The sequence below is a fragment of the Schistocerca americana genome, chromosome 3 (genome assembly GCF_021461395.2).
Source record: "Schistocerca americana isolate TAMUIC-IGC-003095 chromosome 3, iqSchAmer2.1, whole genome shotgun sequence".
Taxonomy (NCBI): Eukaryota; Metazoa; Arthropoda; class Insecta; order Orthoptera; family Acrididae; genus Schistocerca; species Schistocerca americana.
This window is the reverse complement of record NC_060121.1, coordinates 909604669-909625341: the sequence shown is the minus strand read 5'-3', so window position 1 is coordinate 909625341 and position 20673 is coordinate 909604669. Positions and strand designations below refer to the sequence as shown.

Sequence of the window (20673 nt, the reverse complement as noted above, 5' to 3'; positions counted from 1 at the left end):
CCATTACAGCTGAATTTTGTATCAGTGCTACTGAGTCAGACGAAATAAAAAATAATTCAATTTCCTCAGATATCCATTAGTATCAAAAGCTTTGATTTGAAGAAAATATTGCTGAGAAATTGCGTCTGGAGCACAGTATTATGTTGTTGTCTTTACTGTGCTCTTCGGTACGAAGTCTCCACGCTACTCCACTCTTTACAAGCCTCTTCATCTCTGCGTAACTATTGCAACTTACATCAGTTTCAACCTGGTAATTGTACTCTACAACTTCCACCCCCTGCTTTTTCCTCTATTACCATACTGTCGGTTCCTTGACGCCTAACAATGTCTCCTAACAACCAATGCCTTATTTTAGTCAAACTGTGTCGCTAAGTTCTTTTTCTCCCTAAGTCGCTTCAGTACCTTTCCATTAGTTACTATATCTCTCCATATAAACATTCTTCTCTAGTAACACTTTCAAAAGGTCTGTTCTCTTCTAGTCTGAACTGTTTACTGACAATATTTCAACTGTTAAAAGCTACACTACAGAAACACATCCTCAGAAAAGACCTCTTAACAGTTAAATTTAAAACAATTTTCTCTTTTTCACAGATGCATTTCTTGATACTGTCGGTCTGCGTTTTATGCTCTGTCTACTTTGACCATCGTCACTTATTTTGCTGCCCGAATACCAAAACTGGACGAATGCTTTAAGTGTCACGTTTCCTCGTATTTCCAAAAATTCTAAAAAATAAACTTAAAAAAGCCTTCAAAATGTGTTTTGAAAATGAATGAAAATTCTTCAAGGCCGCATTAGCTGTGTATAGGATCCTTTACTAGGAATGACTTAGTAAGGGAACCTGTTCTAGTTAATGCAGCGTCGAAGAATTTTTGTTCATTTTCAGGAAGCTTTTTAAAGGCTTTCGATATATTTTTTGGAGACCTTTTGAAAATTTTCTAACAGTAACAGTGTATAATCGGAGCTGTGCTTGCCCTAACCACAAAACGGTCTATACTATCTGGATCTCCAGATTTAATTCGACTATACTTCATCACCCTTCCAATCTTTGTACTCATTTAAAACTTTCTTCCAAGCCACGATTCATTTCGGCCAAGAACACTTGTTTTGCTTTTTATGGTATTCCTCTTAAGTCCTTCTTTTAAGACACTGCCCACTACATTCAACACCTCTCAAGTCCTTTACTGTCTGACAGAATTACAATGTCAACTGCTTACTTAAGAGTTTTTATTTCTCCTCCCTGCAGTTTAATCCCCTTTCAGAATATCTACTTCGATTCCATTCCTTGCTCAATATAGCCATTAAGTAACAACGGGGAAAGGCTACAACCCGCATTACTGCCTTCCCAACTAGTGATTCCTTCGTGCCCCTCTATTCATATGACAGCACAGTGACAGTTGACAGTGCTATAAACAGTACACACACACAATGAGCACAGGTTTTTAAGAATTACACATTGTGATAGTGAAGTGTTTAGCTGAAGCGTGCTGGGAAGCCCCTAACACTGGATTTCATGGAGTACGCAGGACCATGAGTTACAATTCGATGGGAAAGCGTATGTGATAAAAAGATCCGAAGAAGTCGCAATTAGCGTGAAACAGAAATTTAACCTAATGAAACACAATACTTACGCAACAATAAGAGACAACAGAAAGTCTGTGAGAATCACTTTTATTTTAAAGTTAATGCATACACCAAACGCAAATAATAATTTACTGCGGATACTTCTTAAGTAAGAAGAGGCGAAATGCACAGGCGTATGGCATAAACAAGAAATAACCCTTCATTTAGTTGCTCCGACGGGCCACATGTCCAAAAAATGGTACAAATGGCTCTGAGTACTATGGGACTTAACATGTGAGGTCATCAGTCCCCTAGACTTAGAACTACTTAAACCGAACTAACCTACGGATATCACACACATCCATTGCCGAGGCAGGATTCGAACCTGCGACCGTAGCAGCAGTGCGGTTCCGGACTGAAGCGCCACATCTCCAAGAAGATGCCAATAAACAACAAATGCACCAATCGCGAAGAGCCAGATCGAGTTTATGAAATTCTCATTTACATATATCATGAACAGTAATAATCTTATCACACTGTCTTTGATTTTACTAGAAGTTTTTTTCTCTCCGTTAGGAATCTACATCTACATCTACATCCATACTCCCCAAGCCACCTGACTGTGTGTGGCGCAGGGTATCTTGAGTACCTCTATCGGTTCTCCCTTCTATTCCAGTTTCGTATTGTTCGTGGAAAGAAGGATTGTCGGTATGCTTCTGTGTGGGCTCTAATCTCTCTGATTTTATCCTCATGGTCTCTTCGCGAGATATACGTAGGAGGGAGCAATATACTGCTTGACTCCTCGGTGAAGGTATGTTCTCGAAACTTCAACAAAAGCCCGTACCGAGCTACTGAGCGTCTCTCCTGCAGTCTTCCACTGGAGTTTATCATCTCCGTAACGCTTTCGCGATTACTAAATGATCCTGTAACGAAGCGCGCTGCTCTCCGTTGGGTCTTCAAATCCTAGATTCTATATGCTACAAGCTCTTAAGTTCTGAAAATAGCCGATCTGTTATTGTGTATGTACGTACTTTTTCCATTAGGTGACAATCCGGAAATGTATCTAACACACTATGTATGTCAAAGAACATGGCATCCACCTGGTCGTCGCTATCTACTCTCGTCTCGCGGACGAACAGACCTAGCTAGGATTCAGACAGTACTGTTTCCAGACTCCTTGGTGATTCCAACGGGTTCGATAGTTCTACAACAGATACGAGTGATACGAGCCTAGAGTTTTGTGCGTCCGTTCTACGATCCTTCTAGAAAACTGGAGTGATCCGCGCATTTTCCAGTCACCTGGAACACAAAATTCCTCTAGCGACCTATGGTAGACTGCTGCTGCAGTAGGGGGAGTTATTTTGTAACACTCTTGAGGACCAATCAACTGATGGTAGTTTTTCGGAGTTATTATGATCTCCTTCCTTCTTGTTGTTGTTGTGGTCTTCAGTCCTGAGACTAGTTTGGTGAAGCTCTCCATGCTACTCTATCGTGTGCAAGCTCCTACATCTCCCGGTACCTACTGCAGCCTACATCCTTCTGAATCTCCTTAGTGTATTCATCTCTTGGTCTCCCTCTACGATTTTTACCCTCCAAGCTGCCCTCCAATACTACATTTGTGATCCCTCGATGTCTCAGAACATGTCCTACCAAACGATCCCTTCTTCTAGTCAAGTTGTGCCACAAGCTCCTCTTCTCCCCAATTCTATTCAATACCTCCTCATTAGTTATGTGATCTACCTATGTAATCTTCAGCAATCTTCTGTAGCACCACATTTCGAAAGATTCTATTCTCTTCTTGTCCAAATTATTTATCGTCCACGTTTCACTTCCATACATGGCTACACTCCATACAAATACTTTCAGAAACGCCTTCCTGACACATCTATACTCGATGTTAACAAATTTCTCTTCTTCAGAAACGCTTTCCTTGCCATTGCCAGTCTACAATTTATATCATCTCTACTTCGCCCATCATCAGTTATTTTGTCCCCAAATAGCAAAACTCCTTTACTACTTTAAGTGTCTCATTTCCTAATCTAATTCCCTCAGCATCACCCGACTTAATTCGACCACATTCCATTATCCTCGTTTTGCTTTTGTTGATGTTCATCTTATACCATCCTTTCAAGACACTGCCCATTCCATTCAACTGCTCTTCCAAGTCCTTTGCTGTCTCTGACAGAATTACAATGTCATCGGCGAACCTCAAAGTTTTTATTTCTTCTCCATGGATTTTAATACCTACTCCGAATTTTTCTTTTGTTTCCTTTACTTCTTGTGCAATATACAGATAGAATAACATTGAGGAGAGGCTACAACCCTGTCTCATTCCCTTCCCAACCACTGCTTCCCTTTCATGTCTCTCGACTCTTATAACTGCCATCTGGTTTCTGTACAAATAGTAAATAGCCTTTCGTTCCCTGTATTTTACCCCTGCCACCTTTAGAATTTGGAAGAGAGTATTCCAGTCAACATTGTAAAAAGCTTTCTCTAACTCTACAAATGCTAGAAACGTAGGTTTGCCTTTCCTTAATCTTTCTTCTAAGATACGTCGTAGGGTCAGTATTGCCTCACGTGTTCTAATATTTCTACGTAATCCAAACTGATCTTCCCCGATGTCAGCTTCTACCAGTTATTCCATTCGCCTGTAAAGAATTCGTGTTAGTGAACATCAACAAAAGGAAAACGAGGATAATGGAATGTAGTCGAATTAAATCGGGTGATGCTGAGGGAATTAGATTAGGAAATGAGACACTTAAAGTAGTAAAGGAGTTTTGCTATTTGGGGAGCAAAATAACTGATGATGGTCGAAGTAAAGAAAATATAAAATGTAGACTGGCAATGGCAAGGAAAGCGTTTCTGAAGAAGAGAAGTTTGTTAACATCGAGTATTGATTTAAGTGTCAGGAAGTCGTTTCTGTAAGTATTTGTATGGAGTGTAGCCATGTACGGAAGTGAAACATGGACGATAAATAGTTTGGAAAAGAAGAGAATAGAAGCTTTCGAAATGTGGTGCTACAGAAGGATGGTGAAGATTAGATAACTAATGATGAAGTATTGAATAGAATCGGGGAGAAGAGGAGTTTGTGGCACATCTTGACAAAAAGAAGGGACCGGTTAGTAGGACATGTTCTGTGGCATCAAGGGATCACAAATTTAGCATTGGAGGGCAGCGTGGAAGGTAAAAATGGTAGAGGGACACCAAGAGATGAATACACTAAGCAGATTCAGAAGGATGTAGGTTGCAGTAGGTACTGGGAAACGAAGAAGCTTGCACAGGATAGAGTAGCATGGAGAGCTGCATCAAACCAGTCTTAGGACTGAAGTCCACAAAACAACAATAATGTTATCGCACTGTCTTTGATTTTAATCGAAGGTATTTTCTCTCCGTTAGGAATGACATCCTAGATTCTATATGCTACGAGCTCTTCAGTTCAGAAACAGAGCCGATGTGGTATTGTGTATGTTCGTACTTTGTCCATTAGGTGACAGTGCGGAAATGTGTCTTACGCATTATGAATGTTGAGGGACATGGCATCGACCTGGTCGTCGCTACGTACAGCCGTCTCGTGGACGAACTGACAGAGCTGAGATTGAGAAAGTGTTGCTTCTAGATTCCTTGGTGATTCAAACTGGTTCCGTAGTTCTACAACAGAGTTTTGTGCGTCCGTTCGACGATCCTCCTTGGAAACGGGAGTGATCCGCGCATTTTTCAGTCACCTGGAGCACAAAATTCCTCTAGCGACCCATAATAGACTGCTGCTGCACAAGGGAGAGTTATCTTGCAGCACTGTTGGAGAACAATCAACTGACGTTGGTTTTCGGAGTTATTACGATCCTGCCCTATACAGCTGAATTTCTTGACATATTGTCCAGGATTAGACGTTTGTCTTTGTTTTCCATTACGTTTTACTATTCGGAGCTCCAGAAACGCCGAGTACACCTGCGTGCTCGTCTCCAAGGTGCTCGGCATACCGTGCGCGAAGGACAGTAGTGCCCAATTCCGATGATGGGAAGAGAGCCGCGGAGTGACCTTGGCTCTGGAGTTACGCAACAGGTGGACCGCGGCCACGCCGCCGCCGGAGGCTGCGGAGCTTCCAGCGGGCCCGGGCCGGTCCAGCTGCGGATGGGCGGCGGGGCGGCTGCAGCTGGAGGCGGCCGGCGCGAGGACGACCCGCCCGGCCGGCCCTGGCCGCCGCGGTGACGCGACGCCCGCGAAGCGACGGACGCGCCCCGCCGCTATATAAAGCCCGGCCCGCGACGCGTCCACACGCACAGCCGGCAGTTCTCTCTGACCGCATCCGCAGCAGACATGAAGGCCCTGGTGAGTACCCGCCGCACGCTCTGCGGCCCACACCCAACCTCCCCACACTCTACCTAAACTCTCCCATCTTCTTCTACTGCCCAACTTTTCTCGGCTGCATACAGCATTCAGTAGTATGTGCTACCATTTTCACACTTAATCCGCAAAACTTCAATTCTTTTTCTCCCCTTCTTACTATTCTTACTTCATTCCTTCTACACTGTTCATTTGCCACCGTAATTTCTTAGTTTTATGTAATGTTCGCTGGTAGTATCATATAAAGTGATTCGTGACGTTTTTCTGTCACTTTTCATCTCCACTTAGCCCAGATGCTGTTTTCTTTTCTCATTTCCTGCATACTCTGTTACTGCACTTTCTACCTACACTCTTTCGAGGTATTTTGACCAAATTTATATTTACTATTCAGTAGTATGTGCTGATTTCCTGGCTAAGACCTCGATTTTGAGGTTCCCTTATTTTCTTCTTCTTCTTCTTCTTCTTCTTCTTCTTCTTCTTCTTCTTCATCATCATCATCATCTTCATCATCATCATCATCATCATCATCATCATCATCATCATCATCTTTTCCTTCTTCTTCCTTCTTTCCCATAACACTGTTCTACTGCCATCAGAACTTGCTCGTTTTTGGTAATATACACTGCTTTCATATGGTGCAGCAGTCATTGAATTTTTTCCTGTCGATTTACTAATTTTCATCCTGCTACTGATCTTCTTTCTCCATTTCTCTGTGCTACTTTGACAATATTTCAATTTCTCAATTGCAGTCTACATTTAGTATGTGCTGACACCATGTTCATACCAGTCCTTCTAATTTTCTGCTCCCTTTTCCTCCATTTCTTCTTGTTCTTTCTTTATTCCCCTTACACTCCTCTTTTCTTTGATAATTTTCGATGTTGGCCTCTATTTGCAGTAATTGGTAATCTTTTTTCTCCATTTCCACCTTCACTTTCTGCTTCTGGTGTTTCTTTGGATTCATTTCTGTGGTTCTCTTCCGGAGTTTTCACATGTAATGTTATCATTGGAATAAAAGCATTCAGTTTTTACTAACAAACACGTAATCCATAATTCTTCCTACCCATAGGGTCTATCTTTGTGTGTAAAGTCATTATTTCAAGTTCTCTGGCATACGTTCCAGCCAGAACACCACCTGTGTTCCAGTCTGTTATGATACGTACGACTCATTATTTTAATCACTTTTTAGTTCTGCTGCTTATTCCGATAAATTTAGACGTAAAACAACGTATTTTCCTGATCTTTATGTTTCTTCTTCCTTGTCTTCAGTTCTTATAACTTCGGCTGCTTTGTGGTAACACACAACTTGTATACTATACATGTGCCCCTCCTGTTTTCCGTGCTTTCGCCTCTCACATCCTCTGAATATTTTCACCTCCTCTCTAGAACTTCTTTGATCTAAAAGGGCTTCCCTTACTACTTCCTATATACTTAATAGTTTTCAACACTTGTAATTGAACATCAAGTACCAAGTTCTGTCGTCGTGTGTTACTAAAGCAGTTTCCTTTCGACATAGCTTCGAACAAGCGAACTACTGACTACTATAATTCCCAAGTTTCAAGTGAATATGACCAGGTATCTTCTGTTTGACTTAGCATAGGAAAGTAATTTAAGCCCATTTTGTCACTGAGCGGTATACTTAGCTAAATTTGCAAAATACGTCAGTCACAAAATATGTCAAAGACAGACTTGCAGCGAAAAGCGTTCTCTTTCACGTTTTTATGCAGAATTTCTATCTGTTTCTCACATATTCTGTTATTGTGTAGTACTCCTGAGTACATACGGGAACTACATTGTAATTTGTATAAACAAAGGGAAAGTTCGTGCAAAAATTATCTTTCTTCACTCAAGAATTGGACTAGGAGATATTCTAGTGATATTTCAAAAAATGTTTAGTTTTATATTATGTATGAGAGGATTTTAGCTGAACAACACCATTGACAATAACGAGCGACCATCTCTCAGAAATTTACGGAGCACGGATATAAATGAATGGCTTATTTCAACAGTGGTACAAGTCCATTACCTCCACTATTCTGATTATAGAGCTTCTGACAATGATCCAAACAAACAGAATGAAACGTTCATCTCTAGCAAGAAGCCATATGCTTGAATATTTCTGGTACCTCAACAACAGATTTTCAGCGCTCATTTGACTTCAGGAATATGTATCTTAAAATGAACAAAAATAGATTTGTACCACTATCGAAATAAGCCCTTCAAATGTCCTCTAAGGTTGATGCTTCTCCTTTCCATGAAATACTGTCAGTGATTTCTTATCAGCATCAGTGGAAATGATACTTAGAACGATTGCAGGAGTACTGATGCCACTCCATGTAGCTCTTGGTGTGATGTTTATTATGCCGCGATAGGTCCCGCTGACAACAGCATTTACAATTCTGAAATGCAATGCACTGTTCCTCTAAATATGTTCATTCTAAAGATCCACGAAGTTACTAACTCAATAGAGGCATATTCCATTTTATAAAGGAAAGTAATCATTGATTTATTTAACATTTGGCTTCTACCTCTCATAGCCAGGTCTAGCAGTTATTTTGAGTTGTTTATAAATAATAATGCAAAATCAGAATCATGTCCGTAAATTCTGGTAGAACTGGTAGATTTGCTGCCAGGAAGTAGAAGAAATATTTGCCTGATCCGAATGGGACGCGGTGCAAACCTCAAATAAGTTCCATCTGCGGTTAATTCATACAAAACTTTAATTTATATAGAACGTGCATCAAAAGTTACAGAGTCGTTCTGTCACATTTTCGCAGCAGTGAACTTCAAACAACACACACCGAGATATGTAATGATGCACGTGACAATTGAAACTCAGAAATATTATCCCATTACTTCACTCACTGGAGTAATTAATGAAGGGTAGATATAGTTAATCAGAAATGCGTGAGAACGTGTAAAGTTTCAGTTTTGTAAAATGTATATCTGCAAACATCAAGAATCATCAAAGATTTAAGTCCTCGAAAACGGAGAGCGGTTCAATGGCAAGAATCTGTGTGCCAAGTTAAATGTACGTGTCTTCAACATGGGACCATCCTTGCAGGTTGTAGAATTGTGCAATTACTTATCTACAAATAACTAGTATGAACAATACACTATCGCTTTAAAAGCACAAGAATATCGCATATGAGTTTGCAAACTGTCAAAAACTGCGACATGAAGTCAGATTTTTCTTTTCTGTTAGAAATACTCTTGCTACGGAAGTACCTCACGAAACCTCGGTGACTCCTGTCAGGTTCAAGTTTCCAATTTTTTTGCAGCCAGAGAGGCATCCCCCACGATTGCTGCAAGCCAAAGAAAGAGCATTTCTCTAACGATCCTAAGCAGTTTCCAAAAGCTGGTTTCATAATGAGCAGAGCGTTGCTAGCAGAAAAAAGATGTTTGACTTCGTGACCCATGAACGATATCTCTCTCAACAGTCTCGACGATGCGTTTTAACAAGCACTCTTCTCAAGAAAAATTTCAGTGCCTAAATGAGCTCTTGTAATACTTACACAATGTATTTTTTTACATCCTGCCTCTTACCTGTTAAATTAGCTACATTAAACAACGATGAGTCTTTCCTCTGATGCATGTACAGCGCGTTACATTGGTTTGTGTTTAGAGTTAAAGGCCTTTTTTTAATTTTATTTATTTACTTACTTTTTTGCGGTGATTGTAATCTCCCTCGTACGCTCTTTGCTGTACTAGCGCTACTTGTAAGCGCCCCAGATATGCAAGAATCGGCAGACGCATCGTTTTGTAAGCAACGTCCTGATCTTCTGCAGGCCCTCCTCCAATTCGCTATCGTGCTCTGCTTCTGTGACTTCGTTATATACAACAGAGTCATGCGCGGACGGGCCTACAGAGATTCTGACGTTACCCATCAGATCATTTATTTCTATTGCTAAAAGTACTGGCCAAATAACGCTACCGTGAGTTAACCTCAAAATTCTTTCACACATGTGACAATTTCTCCCTGATACAGAGTCACAATATAGTTTCCTATACGCAACGCATATAGGAATACAACTTTCAACAATCGGTTGTAACTACAAGTACCCTGCGCAAATCGACTAATAGTCCAGAGCGTTTTGATCCATCATGTGTTTCTATTGTAGAAAGCAGAGCCACGCGGCCGTTTACGTATATAAAGCGCCAGGGACCGATGGCATTTATAGTCTGGTCCCTTCAATCCCCGCAAACCAACCTACCAACCTAAAGCGCCATACTTTATTAATATTTGTTAACTAACTGTGGGTGATAATGATAAACACGTAGAACGAAAACTCACTCATCCCCACTAACACAGTGAAACACCCCATATCCTTGATAACAGCTTCAATTTGCCGAGAAAGAGAGTCCACAAGAGGGGCTTAAAGTAGCTAAAACCACTCATATTATTAGATCCCTTAGAGCTACCAGACTGAACGTATCTTAACTGCTATTTTTCATCCGCGGTTCTAATTAGTACCAGACATTATTTATGGTTTATCCTTGGGTGATTTACTAGATCAAACGAGGTACAACTGGGTTTATGAATGTACATCGAACCATAAATGTGTACGCCCTGCACAGTCCTTGGAAGATGGGACTGTCCACAGGATACACAAACATGTGGAAGAAACGAAACACTTGGTCCCCAAGAACGTTGGAATAACCAAGCTGGTTCACGTTCACAGTCACCTGTATGAGTAGGTCAAAATCCTGATACTAAAAACACCTGCGTCCTGAAATTTACCCTCCATATTCTGTGGGTTAAAGGCCTCAATTCGCTGTCAGTGCGCTAGACCCATTGCATCACTTGTAAATAGGCGAAAGTGTGACTTGTCACACATCAACACCTCCTCCAGTCAGTTACTGTCCAGATTTTGTGTTGTTTGGCCAGCTGAAGACATGTAGCTTTGCGATCAGTGGCCCACTCCAAAAGTCCACTGCAAGCAGTTTTCTTCTGAGTGTTTTCTGTAAAACTCCTTGAGATAGACCTTCATTCACTGACAGGATCAGTCCCGGCCATATTTTAAACTAATTGTCACTGACAAGGTGCGCCACTTGTCTCTGGTCCCTGTCGGTTACGATGTCCACTGTTCTTATCTCGTGTACTATACTACAAGAGGTACACAATACATGTACAAACGTTGGGCAATGCGAGGTGGTAAATCGGCAAATCGGGCAACTTTATTCACGGTGTGGGCTTGGAATGTTCCAAAAACGATAGCTCCTCCATGCCATTCTGTTACGTCTCCACATCGTCCCATTTTTCTACCATCTGGCACACACAAACCATATCAAAATGTAACAGGGGTACCAGAATGGCTGGCGCGGTCCGGTACCCCATTACAGATGGAGATGCTGTTGGGTGTCGATTAGTCGGGCGGTGGTTCATGTATCAGGTGTATATCCGAGAGCAAGTCATCATAACATAAATGATTTTACAGTGAGAGAAAGATTCAATAGTTACAGTGTTACCTGACGGTGGTTTACGCCCCCAAGATGCAGACTCGACTCGATGGGGGAAAGTTGCCGAGATTAGAAAGTGGCCTCACGTAGCAGCCAGAGCACTACGTAGTCCTGTCCAGTAGTCAGCATCTGAAACGATGTTATATCCGGCAGAGTAGCGCAACGTCAGGCAGACAGTCTGTGGGCAGCAGGCCCCTATGACACACTCCACAGTCGGTCAAGTTGACTGGAGTGGTTGCTCTACTCAGTGCAGAAAGCAGTCGAACATGTAGAGTTGAAACAACGAAACTAGCACAGCGTTCAGCAGATTTGTCTTGCAGGGCAAGCCCGCAGTAGTAGACTGTGCCCGCACAAGAAAAACTATTCAAGGTCAGACGAGAACCATGGACACCCTGGCTGGCACCCTGAAGCAGATAGGCGAGCAGATTATCCCCGAACTCGAAACTACGAGTCAATTGCTGGTGCCAGTAGTTCGGCAGCTAGCAAAGGCAGCATGTAGTAGTTTTTGCTAGTCGACCCATTTCGGGTCGATGATGGCTGGCTGCAGTCGGTGACACACAGTAAGAGTTGAAATGGGCAGTATATATGGTGGCCTTATGCACTACTATTTTACCAAACCATCAGTATTCGTCACATACAATGAGGAAGTAGTTCGGTGCCAGGCTTGGAAGTGTAGAAATCGAGATCGCTGTGGCTACATCTGCTTCCAATTTTCCGCAATGTCAGCAGTGTTACCACCCCAAGAGCGATTCTTGCTGGGCTGGCTGAGTCCGCTTGAGCTCCATGCGATAGTCCACCCTGCTAGCTTCCGCCTTCTTCCCTTCGCTTCTTGCGTCGGCCTGTGGTGAAGATTTCATGCTGACCCGCCAAGTGACAAGAGGTGGCGCAACAATTGTCAAAGACTTGGTCAACATTGGAAAGTTGCATAACCGACTGGTATCAGTACTACACAATCTACAGCGATATGGGGATGACTAATATACTGCTGGGCATTAAAATTGCTACATAACGAAGATCACGTGCTACAGACGCGAAATTTAACCGACAGGAAGAAGATGCTGTGAGACGCAAATGATTAGCTTTTCAGAGCATTCACACAAGGTTGGCGCCGGTGGCGACACTTAACAACATGCTGACATGATGAAAGTTTCCAACCGATTTCTCATACACCAACAGCAGTTGACCGGCGTTGCCTGGTGAAACGTTGTTGTGATGCCTCTTGTAAGGAGGAGAAATGCGTACCATCGCGTTTCCTACTTTGATAAAGATCGGAATGTAGCCTATCGCGATTGCGGTGTATCGTATAGTGACAGTGCTGCTCGCGTTAGTCGATTTCCAATTACTGTTAGCAGAATATGGAATCGGTGGGTTCACAAGGGTAATACGGAACGCAGTGCTGGATCCCAACGGCCTCGTATTACTAGCAGTCGAGGTGACAGGCATCTAATCCGCAAGGCTGTAACGGATCGTGCAGCCACGTCTCGATCCCTGAGTCAACAGATGGGGACGTTTGCAAGACAACAACCATCTGCACGAACAGTTTGACGACGATTGCAGCAGCATGGACTATCAGCTCGGAGACCACGGCTGTAGTTACCCTTGACGCTCCATCACAGACAGGAGCGCCTGCGATGGTGTACTCAACGACGAACCTGGCTGCAGGAATGGCAAAACGGCATTTTTTCGGATGAATCCAGATTCCGTTTACAGCATCATGATGGTCGCATCCGTGTTTGGCGACATCGCGGTGAACGCACATTGGAAGCGTGTATTCGTCATCGCCATACTGGCGTATCACCCAGCGTGATGGTATGGGGTGCCATCAATTACACGTCTCGGTCACCTCTTGTTCGCATTGACGGCACTTTGAACAGTGGACGTTACATTGCAGATGTGTTACGATCCGTGGCTCTACCCTTCATTCGATCCCTGCGAAACCCTATATTTCAGCAGGATAATGCACAACCGCATGCTGCAGTCCTGTACGGGCCTTTCTGGATACAGAAAATAATGTTCGACTGCTGCCCTGGCCAGCGCATTCTCCAGATCTCTCACCAATTGAAAACGTCTGGTCAATGGTGGCCTAGCAACTGGCTCGTCACAATACGCCAGTCACTACTCTTGATGAACTGTGGTATCGTGTTGAAGCTGCATGGGCTACTGTACCTGTACACGCCATCCAAGCTCTGTTTGACTCAATGCCCAGGCGTATCAAGGCCGTTATTACGGCGAGAGGTGGTTGTTCTGGGTACTGATTTCTCATGATCTATGCAACCAAATTTCATGAAAATGTAACCACATGTCAGTTCTAGTATAATATATTTGTCCAATGAATACCCGTTTATCATCTGCATTTCTTCTTGGTGCAGCAGTAGTGCATTTTGCCTGGTGAGCTTTAGCTTTGAAACGTTTACGCAGTGGGTGTTTACCTGTAGGTGTGTGCCTTGCAGTTGATCCTGAGCTCCGTTGTGGCGATGGCGCTGGCCAAGCCCGGCTACCTGGGCCTGGGCTACCACCACGCCTACCTGGGGGCGCCGCTGGTGGTGGGCGACGCGCCCGACGTGGCCGCCGCCAAGGCGGCGCACCTCAGCATCCAGGCGGCGGAGGCGGCGCGCAACACGTTGGGCGTGCCCGCGGCGTCCGTCGTGCCCGCCGACGAGCCGCACGTCGCCGTCGCCAAGGCGGCGCACCTGGCCACGCAGTCGGCCGAGGCGGCGCGCAACACGCTGGGAGTGCCCGTGGTGCCCGCGCCCATCACTGCCGACGCGCCCGACGTGGCCGCCGCCAAGGCCGCGCACCTCAGCATCCAGGCCGCCGAGGCGGCGCGCAACACGCTCGGCCTCCCCGCCGTCGCCGCCCCCGCAATCGTCGCCGCCCGCGGCTACTACGGCTACCCCGTCGGCGGATACGCCAACATCGTCATCGGACCCCAAGGTGTCCCTCTGGACACCCCTGAGGTTTGTACTGCTCGTTTCCATGACAACGCATGCATATACTCAGGGTGTGTCCGCAATTCGTGTTATAAACTTCTACATGCTTTGGAGGGGACTTAGTAGACACAATTTTGCATAGGCAACCATGTCAGGAAATGTCGTCCAACAACACGACAGTGCGTCAAACTTACAGACGCCGGCGCCTGTAAATGTATGTTTGTTGTTGTTGTGGTCTTCAGTCCTGAGACTGGTTTGATGCAGCTCTCCATGCTACTCAATCCTGTGCAAGCTTCTTCATCTCCCAATACGTACTGCAGCCTACATCCTTCTGAATCTGTTTAGTGTATTCATCTCTTGGTCTCCCTCTACGATTTTTACCCTCTACGCTGCCCTCCAATACTAAATTGGTGATCTCTTGATGCCTCAGAACATGTTCTACCAACCGATCACTACTTCTAGTCAAGTTGTGCCACAAACTTCTCTTCTCCCCAATCCTATTCAATACTTCCTCATTAGTTATGTGATCTACCCATCTAATGTTCAGCATTCTTCTGTAGCACCACGTTTCGAAAGCTTCTATTCTCTTCTTGTCCAAACTATTTATCGACCACGTTTCACTTCCGTACATGGCTACACTCCATACTAATACTTTCAGAAACGACTTCCTGACACTTAAATCTATACTCGATGTTAACAAATTTCTCTTCTTCAGAAACGCTTTCCTTGCCATTGCCAGTCTACATTTTATATCCTCTCTACTTCGACCATCATCAGTTATTTTGCTCCCCAAATAGCAAAACTCCTGAATTCGACTACATTCCATTATCCTCGTTTTGCTTTTGCTGATGTTCATCTTATATACTCGTTTCAAGACACTGTCCATGCCGTTCAACTGCTCTTCCAAGTCCTTTGCTGTCTCTGACAGAATTACAATGTCATCGGCGAACCTCAAAGTTTTTATTTCTTCTCCATAGATTTTAATACCTACTCCGAATTTTTCTTTTGTTTCCTTTACTGCTTGCTGAGTATACAAACTTAATAACATCGGCGATAGGCTACAACCCTGTCTCACTCCCTTTCCAACCACTGCTTCCCTCGACTCATAACTGCCATCTGCTTTCTGTACAAATTGTAAACAGCCTTCCGCTCCTTGTCTTTTATTTCTGCCATCTCTAGAATTTGAAAGAGAGTACTCCAGTCAACATTCTCAAAAGCTTTCTCTAAGTCTACTAACGCTAGAAACGTAGGTTTGCCTTTCATTAATCTGCCTTCTAAGATAAGTCGTAAGGTCAGTATTGCCTTATGTGTTCCAATATTTCTACGGAATCCAAACTGGTCTTCCCCGAGGTCGGCTTCTACCAGTTTTCCACTCCTCTGTAAAGAATTAGTGTTAGTATTGTGGAGCTGTGACTTATTAAACTTATAGTTCGGTAATTTTCACATCTGTCAACACTTGCTTTCTTTGGGATTGGAATTGTTATATTCTTCTTGAAGTCTTCTTGAAGCCTCCGGCGCCTGTAAATGTATGCATAAACAACGTGATTCCGCGATGATGTTACAAATCTTCCTAGGATGATGGAGAGGGATAAATGTATCAGTCTAAGGTAAGGGTCCCTGTACCGGAAACAAACGAGTCGAACGTTACAAGCGAAAATCATTCTGATACCTCTGATGGTTAGGGTTGGGTTGGTTGGGGGAAGAGACCAGACAGCGAAGTCATCGGTCTCATTGGTTTAGGGAAGGACTGCGCGGAAGACGGCAGTGCCCTTTCAAAGGAACCATCCCGGCATTTTCGTGGAGCGATTTAGGAAAATCACGGAAAACCTTGAAACATCCCCTTAGAACCAGCAATGCTGTTAACCAGTCGCTTGCTGAATTATCAACACATGTACGAGCACTAACATTCCACTTTTTTTCACATGTTGTGCATATACTATGACCAACAGAAACGTGTGCAGTGAAATGAAACTTAATTTGAAGAACTGATGTCTATACAATTATAAATTTACAACATAAGTATACAATTACAAAGATACAAAATACATCATTAAAGAACATAATAGAACAGATAACATTTGTAGTAACTCGGGCTTTAGAAAAGAATAGAAATAAACATATACATCAGTGTTACCGCTGCCCAACACGGCAATATCAAATATTCCAACAATGCAAACAGCCACAGACTTCACACAACACAGTCAGTGATTTTCATATAGAGCGCTATGTAGCGTTACCAACATAGAAACCTAATTTTTGGCCCTGATGTTTACTTGGTTCTTTCATTGGTTAGTTTACTACTCATTTTCATATTCAATACAAGCAAAGGTTGTGGATTATGATTCAGGCTGTTAGATTTAAACAGAATGTTGATCTCAATATATGTATTGTTAAAATTTTACGTCATACACAAAACCTACCATTTCAAACATTTTCGTAGCACGAATCACTCTTACAAAAAATTTTACAAAACGCTTACTGCGTCAAACCTTGGACATACAAATCCTAACTCTGAACATTGTCTAACAAAAACCGATTTGAAATGATCTCTCACTTACGTGCTAAAGTTTGGTCTGGGGCAGCGACCTACCTTAACGCTGTCACCACACGTCTGCTTCCTCCGGGCACCTACTGAGCGCGCCCAGCTCTCTTAACCATCAAGGATCCTCCTACTCAAAGATATTATACTCGTTCCACCTTGCGGTTGGCAAGTACCGACTATTTTCTGGAACCACCCTGATCAGACCTTAGCACATACCTTTCAATGCCACAAAAAACTATAAGACATATCCCGAACTTAGTGATACTGGTTGAATTGTACCCAGGCAGGGAGTATACGTGGACAAGGAAAAAAAGTTCCCGGATTTTTCCCGGATTTCCCGGTTGAAAATACACTTTCCTCCGGGTGAAAATAGATTTTTACCATGTTAAATGACATTATACTTTTTCCTCGGCAATGTACAACTTATCGATCCTTAGAATATTTGTGGTTTTCTACACAGACGTAGAATTTGTCGGAACTTTAGAAAACGAAACCAAAGGGGGAAAAAACACGTTTTGGAAAGATCTTTGATGTGCAGCAACATGTACGCTGCATTTCTTCGTTTTACGCAAGTATAAATTCGAATTCTACCAAACACTGCATGTTACTTTCCGAAGCAATGAAATCGAGATTGCGACGGGGTTTTGTAAGCCAGTCATAGCTCATGTCACGTGATTTCGGCAGCTGATGACAGCACAGGACACGTAGTGTAGTCAACCAATAGCAAGATCACTCTTAAATAGTGCGAACACACAAAAAGAAAAGTTAATGGTTTAAATTAATATACATAGTTTTGCTAGAAGAAAAACGATGCTTTCACAAATAATATTAGTCTCGAAGATTAATAAGCTGCAAGAGAAGCTAAGATTCCACATATAATGCTGATCATCTTGCGCGTGTTACACTTCAAGATAAATCACACAAATGTGCCAGTAAAATTTTTAATAACGACGTAAATGTCTGATCTTCTGGGCTCGAAATTTTTTCTAGATGGTCGTCCTCAAAGAGCTGATTTTTAATTGAGAGTCAAACGCTCTGTGATTTAAGAAATTCATCGTACATTCTCGCACATACTTCATCTTGCGTAAAAGGAAATTTACTTTTAAAGTAACACTTTTCAAACCACCATTCGCAATATTTTCCCGTGACCTGTTAGAAATTGGTCAGTTTTAGCAGTTGCCAGAGAGCGCCAGATAACAGGCGTCACTGTGCCTGCGCAGCTACGATGACGCAGGAAGCCCGCAAGTTCGTAGATGTAAAATATTAAAAGATCTTGCATTATGTCATAAAAGAAACAAGACATCAAAGAATACTTCAGGAGCATCGGAATTTCGTGAACTATACTAAAATGCATAATTCGGCTTAAAGTGCACAATCGTATGTCCAGATTCGGATGTAAATTATCTTGAGTGCCAGTACTGTATTATCTCATGTTTGGTTCTTTATTACGGCATAATGCCATATGAGCTAGAAGATGGAAAACGTGCACTTGAAATGCAGCGAACAGTTGAAACTAGCCAACAGTGTGAAATTAAACACTTCGTTCCAAATAAACTGAATCAGCGCAAAACATTAATGAAAGCCAAATCTCTTTAGCAAAGCGACAAAAATAACTTGTTCTGCAAGGTGATTAATGCTTGACTGTCAGAAAGGTGGAAATAAAACCTGAAACTAACAACATATTTTAGCGTTCCGTAATTATGTGAACGTATTTTAATTCATTTGGTAGCTCCTGGCCACAGAGATCCGTTTTGTTTTCATTTAGTGTGAGAGCAATAAACGAAGTGGAAAGAGCAAAATCACTAAACATAAACACAGGTCACGTGGAGACTACCACCTCCCCACAACAACTCAGACTGCTGTGTGCGTCAGCCCTGGATCTACGATATTTACGAACCGGAGCAATTTGGATAGTGACGCCCAGCCACACATCTATAGTCAGAAGTGGGAGAAGGTACTACGCATAAGCGACTCAACTGCGCATGCGCAAGAGCCCGCCCGCAACTGCTCAAATGAATCAAATGTAAAAAGCTGTCATGTCATGCTCATCGGAGGCAATTTGTTGTTAGGAAGCACTGCATATTCTTCCTAAGGCCTTTGAGACACTGTGGTTGGCAGGCGCTTGTATGTGCATTGTGTTTTGTTGTTGTTTATGGCGCATTTCCTGTGCGACTTGTTTTATTTTGGTTTTTTTCTCTCGTTAATGTTTTTTGCTGCAGCATTTTTCTGAAGAAGCGGGATACAGTAATATTCTTCGTTAGAGTATTGGTTCTTACCAGTCAAAATCACAAAAATTTAACCTGGTAACAAAAACAAGGAAAAGTTCCCGGATTTCTAAAAAAATCCCCGGTTTTTTGCGGTTTTCTCCCTGACGAAAACATTCCCCGTTTTTTCCCGGATCTCCCGGATGTCCCGGGTCGTATACACCCTGCCAGGAAAACAGCTTCGCAACAATATGCTTCAGTTCAAAGCAAGGCCAATCGACGGCAGGAAAAGAAATGGACCTAACACGGAACCTTGAGGAACGCACATGTTAGAGTATTCCAGTGGAACGCTACCTGCACGGGCAGATTAAAGTGGCGGGCCAGGCATACCACCTGTGACGGCGCAGTCGCCCGTTCCTTTGTGTTTTGGACTGCAGCAAGTTGTCTGCGCAGGTGGCCGCCGCCAAGGCCGCCAACGCCGTGGCGCACGCCGAGGCCGCCGCCCGCGCCGCCGCCTCCCCCGTGGACCTGGCGTCCGGGCTGCCCGTGGCCGCCTACTACGCGTACGCGGCCGGCGTGCCCGCCGCCTACCGCGTGCACTACGACGGCACCCTGCTCACCCCCGAGGGCGTGCCCGTCGACACCCCCGCCGTGGCCGCCGGCAAGGTCGCCGACGCCGTCGCCCACCTGCAGGCCAAGGCCGCGCTCCTCGGCTGAGCCGCCCACCCCGACCACAGCTCTGACGACGACCGCAGCCTACGCCAACGCCACTAGTCCTCTACACTACTTCTGGATTTCTGCACTCTAACAGATACCCGTAATTTATGTACAAATCCTCTTTTTTGCAAATAAAATCAGTTGCAAGTGTGTTTTTATAAATATTTTCTTTCTTTTTATATTTGCTCTAAACCACAGAGAATCAGTTCCTATGACTACTACAATGTCTCAATCCTCTCCTGATGTATTTCCTTACTTCGTAGCACGCCGGCCGCGGTGACCGTGCGGTTCTAGGCGCTCCAGTCCGGAGCCGCGTTGCTGCTACAGTCGCAGGTTCGAATCCCGCCTCGGGCATGGATGTGTGTGATGTCCTTAGGTTAGTTAGGTTTAAGTAGTTCTAAGTTCTAGGGGACTGATGACAACAGCAGTTGAGTCCCATAGTGCTCAAAGCTATTTGACCCATTTGAACTTCGTACCACGAATTACTTTAACCTCCTCAGTTAGCGTTAGGAGCGTTGTAACGTCCAAGTGACACAAGCTCCCACTTGGGCCACCAATTTTTTTTTTATCATTTATCTACCCATGTCTATTGAAGTTTATACTAGAAGAATGTTTTTATTACACTACTGGCCATTAAAATTGCTACATCACGAAGATGACGTGCTACAGACGCGAAATTTAACCGACAGGAAGAATATGCTGTGATATGCAAATGATTAGCTTTTCAGAGCATTCACACAAAGTTCAAATGGCTCTGAGCACTATGCCACTTAAATTCTGAAGTCATCAATCGCCTAGAACTTAGAACTAATTAAACCTAACTAACCTAAGGACATCACACACATCCATGCCCGAGGCAGGATTCGAACCTGCGACCGTTGCGGTCCCTCGGTTCCAGACTGTAGCGCCTAGAACCGCACA

General features: G+C 43.5%; 1 protein-coding gene across 1 annotated transcript; it reads left to right on the top strand.

Moving 5' to 3' along the window:
- The first annotated feature begins 5822 nt into the window (after positions 1-5822).
- Positions 5823-19916, top strand: LOC124605407 (cuticle protein 18.7-like). The gene is made up of 3 exons (XM_047137055.1): positions 5823-5887; positions 13810-14316; positions 19489-19916. The coding sequence occupies exons 1-3, from the start codon at positions 5876-5878 to the stop codon at positions 19750-19752; spliced, it is 783 nt and encodes a 260-aa protein (XP_046993011.1). The 5' UTR covers positions 5823-5875; the 3' UTR covers positions 19753-19916.
- The last annotated feature ends 757 nt before the right edge of the window (positions 19917-20673 follow it).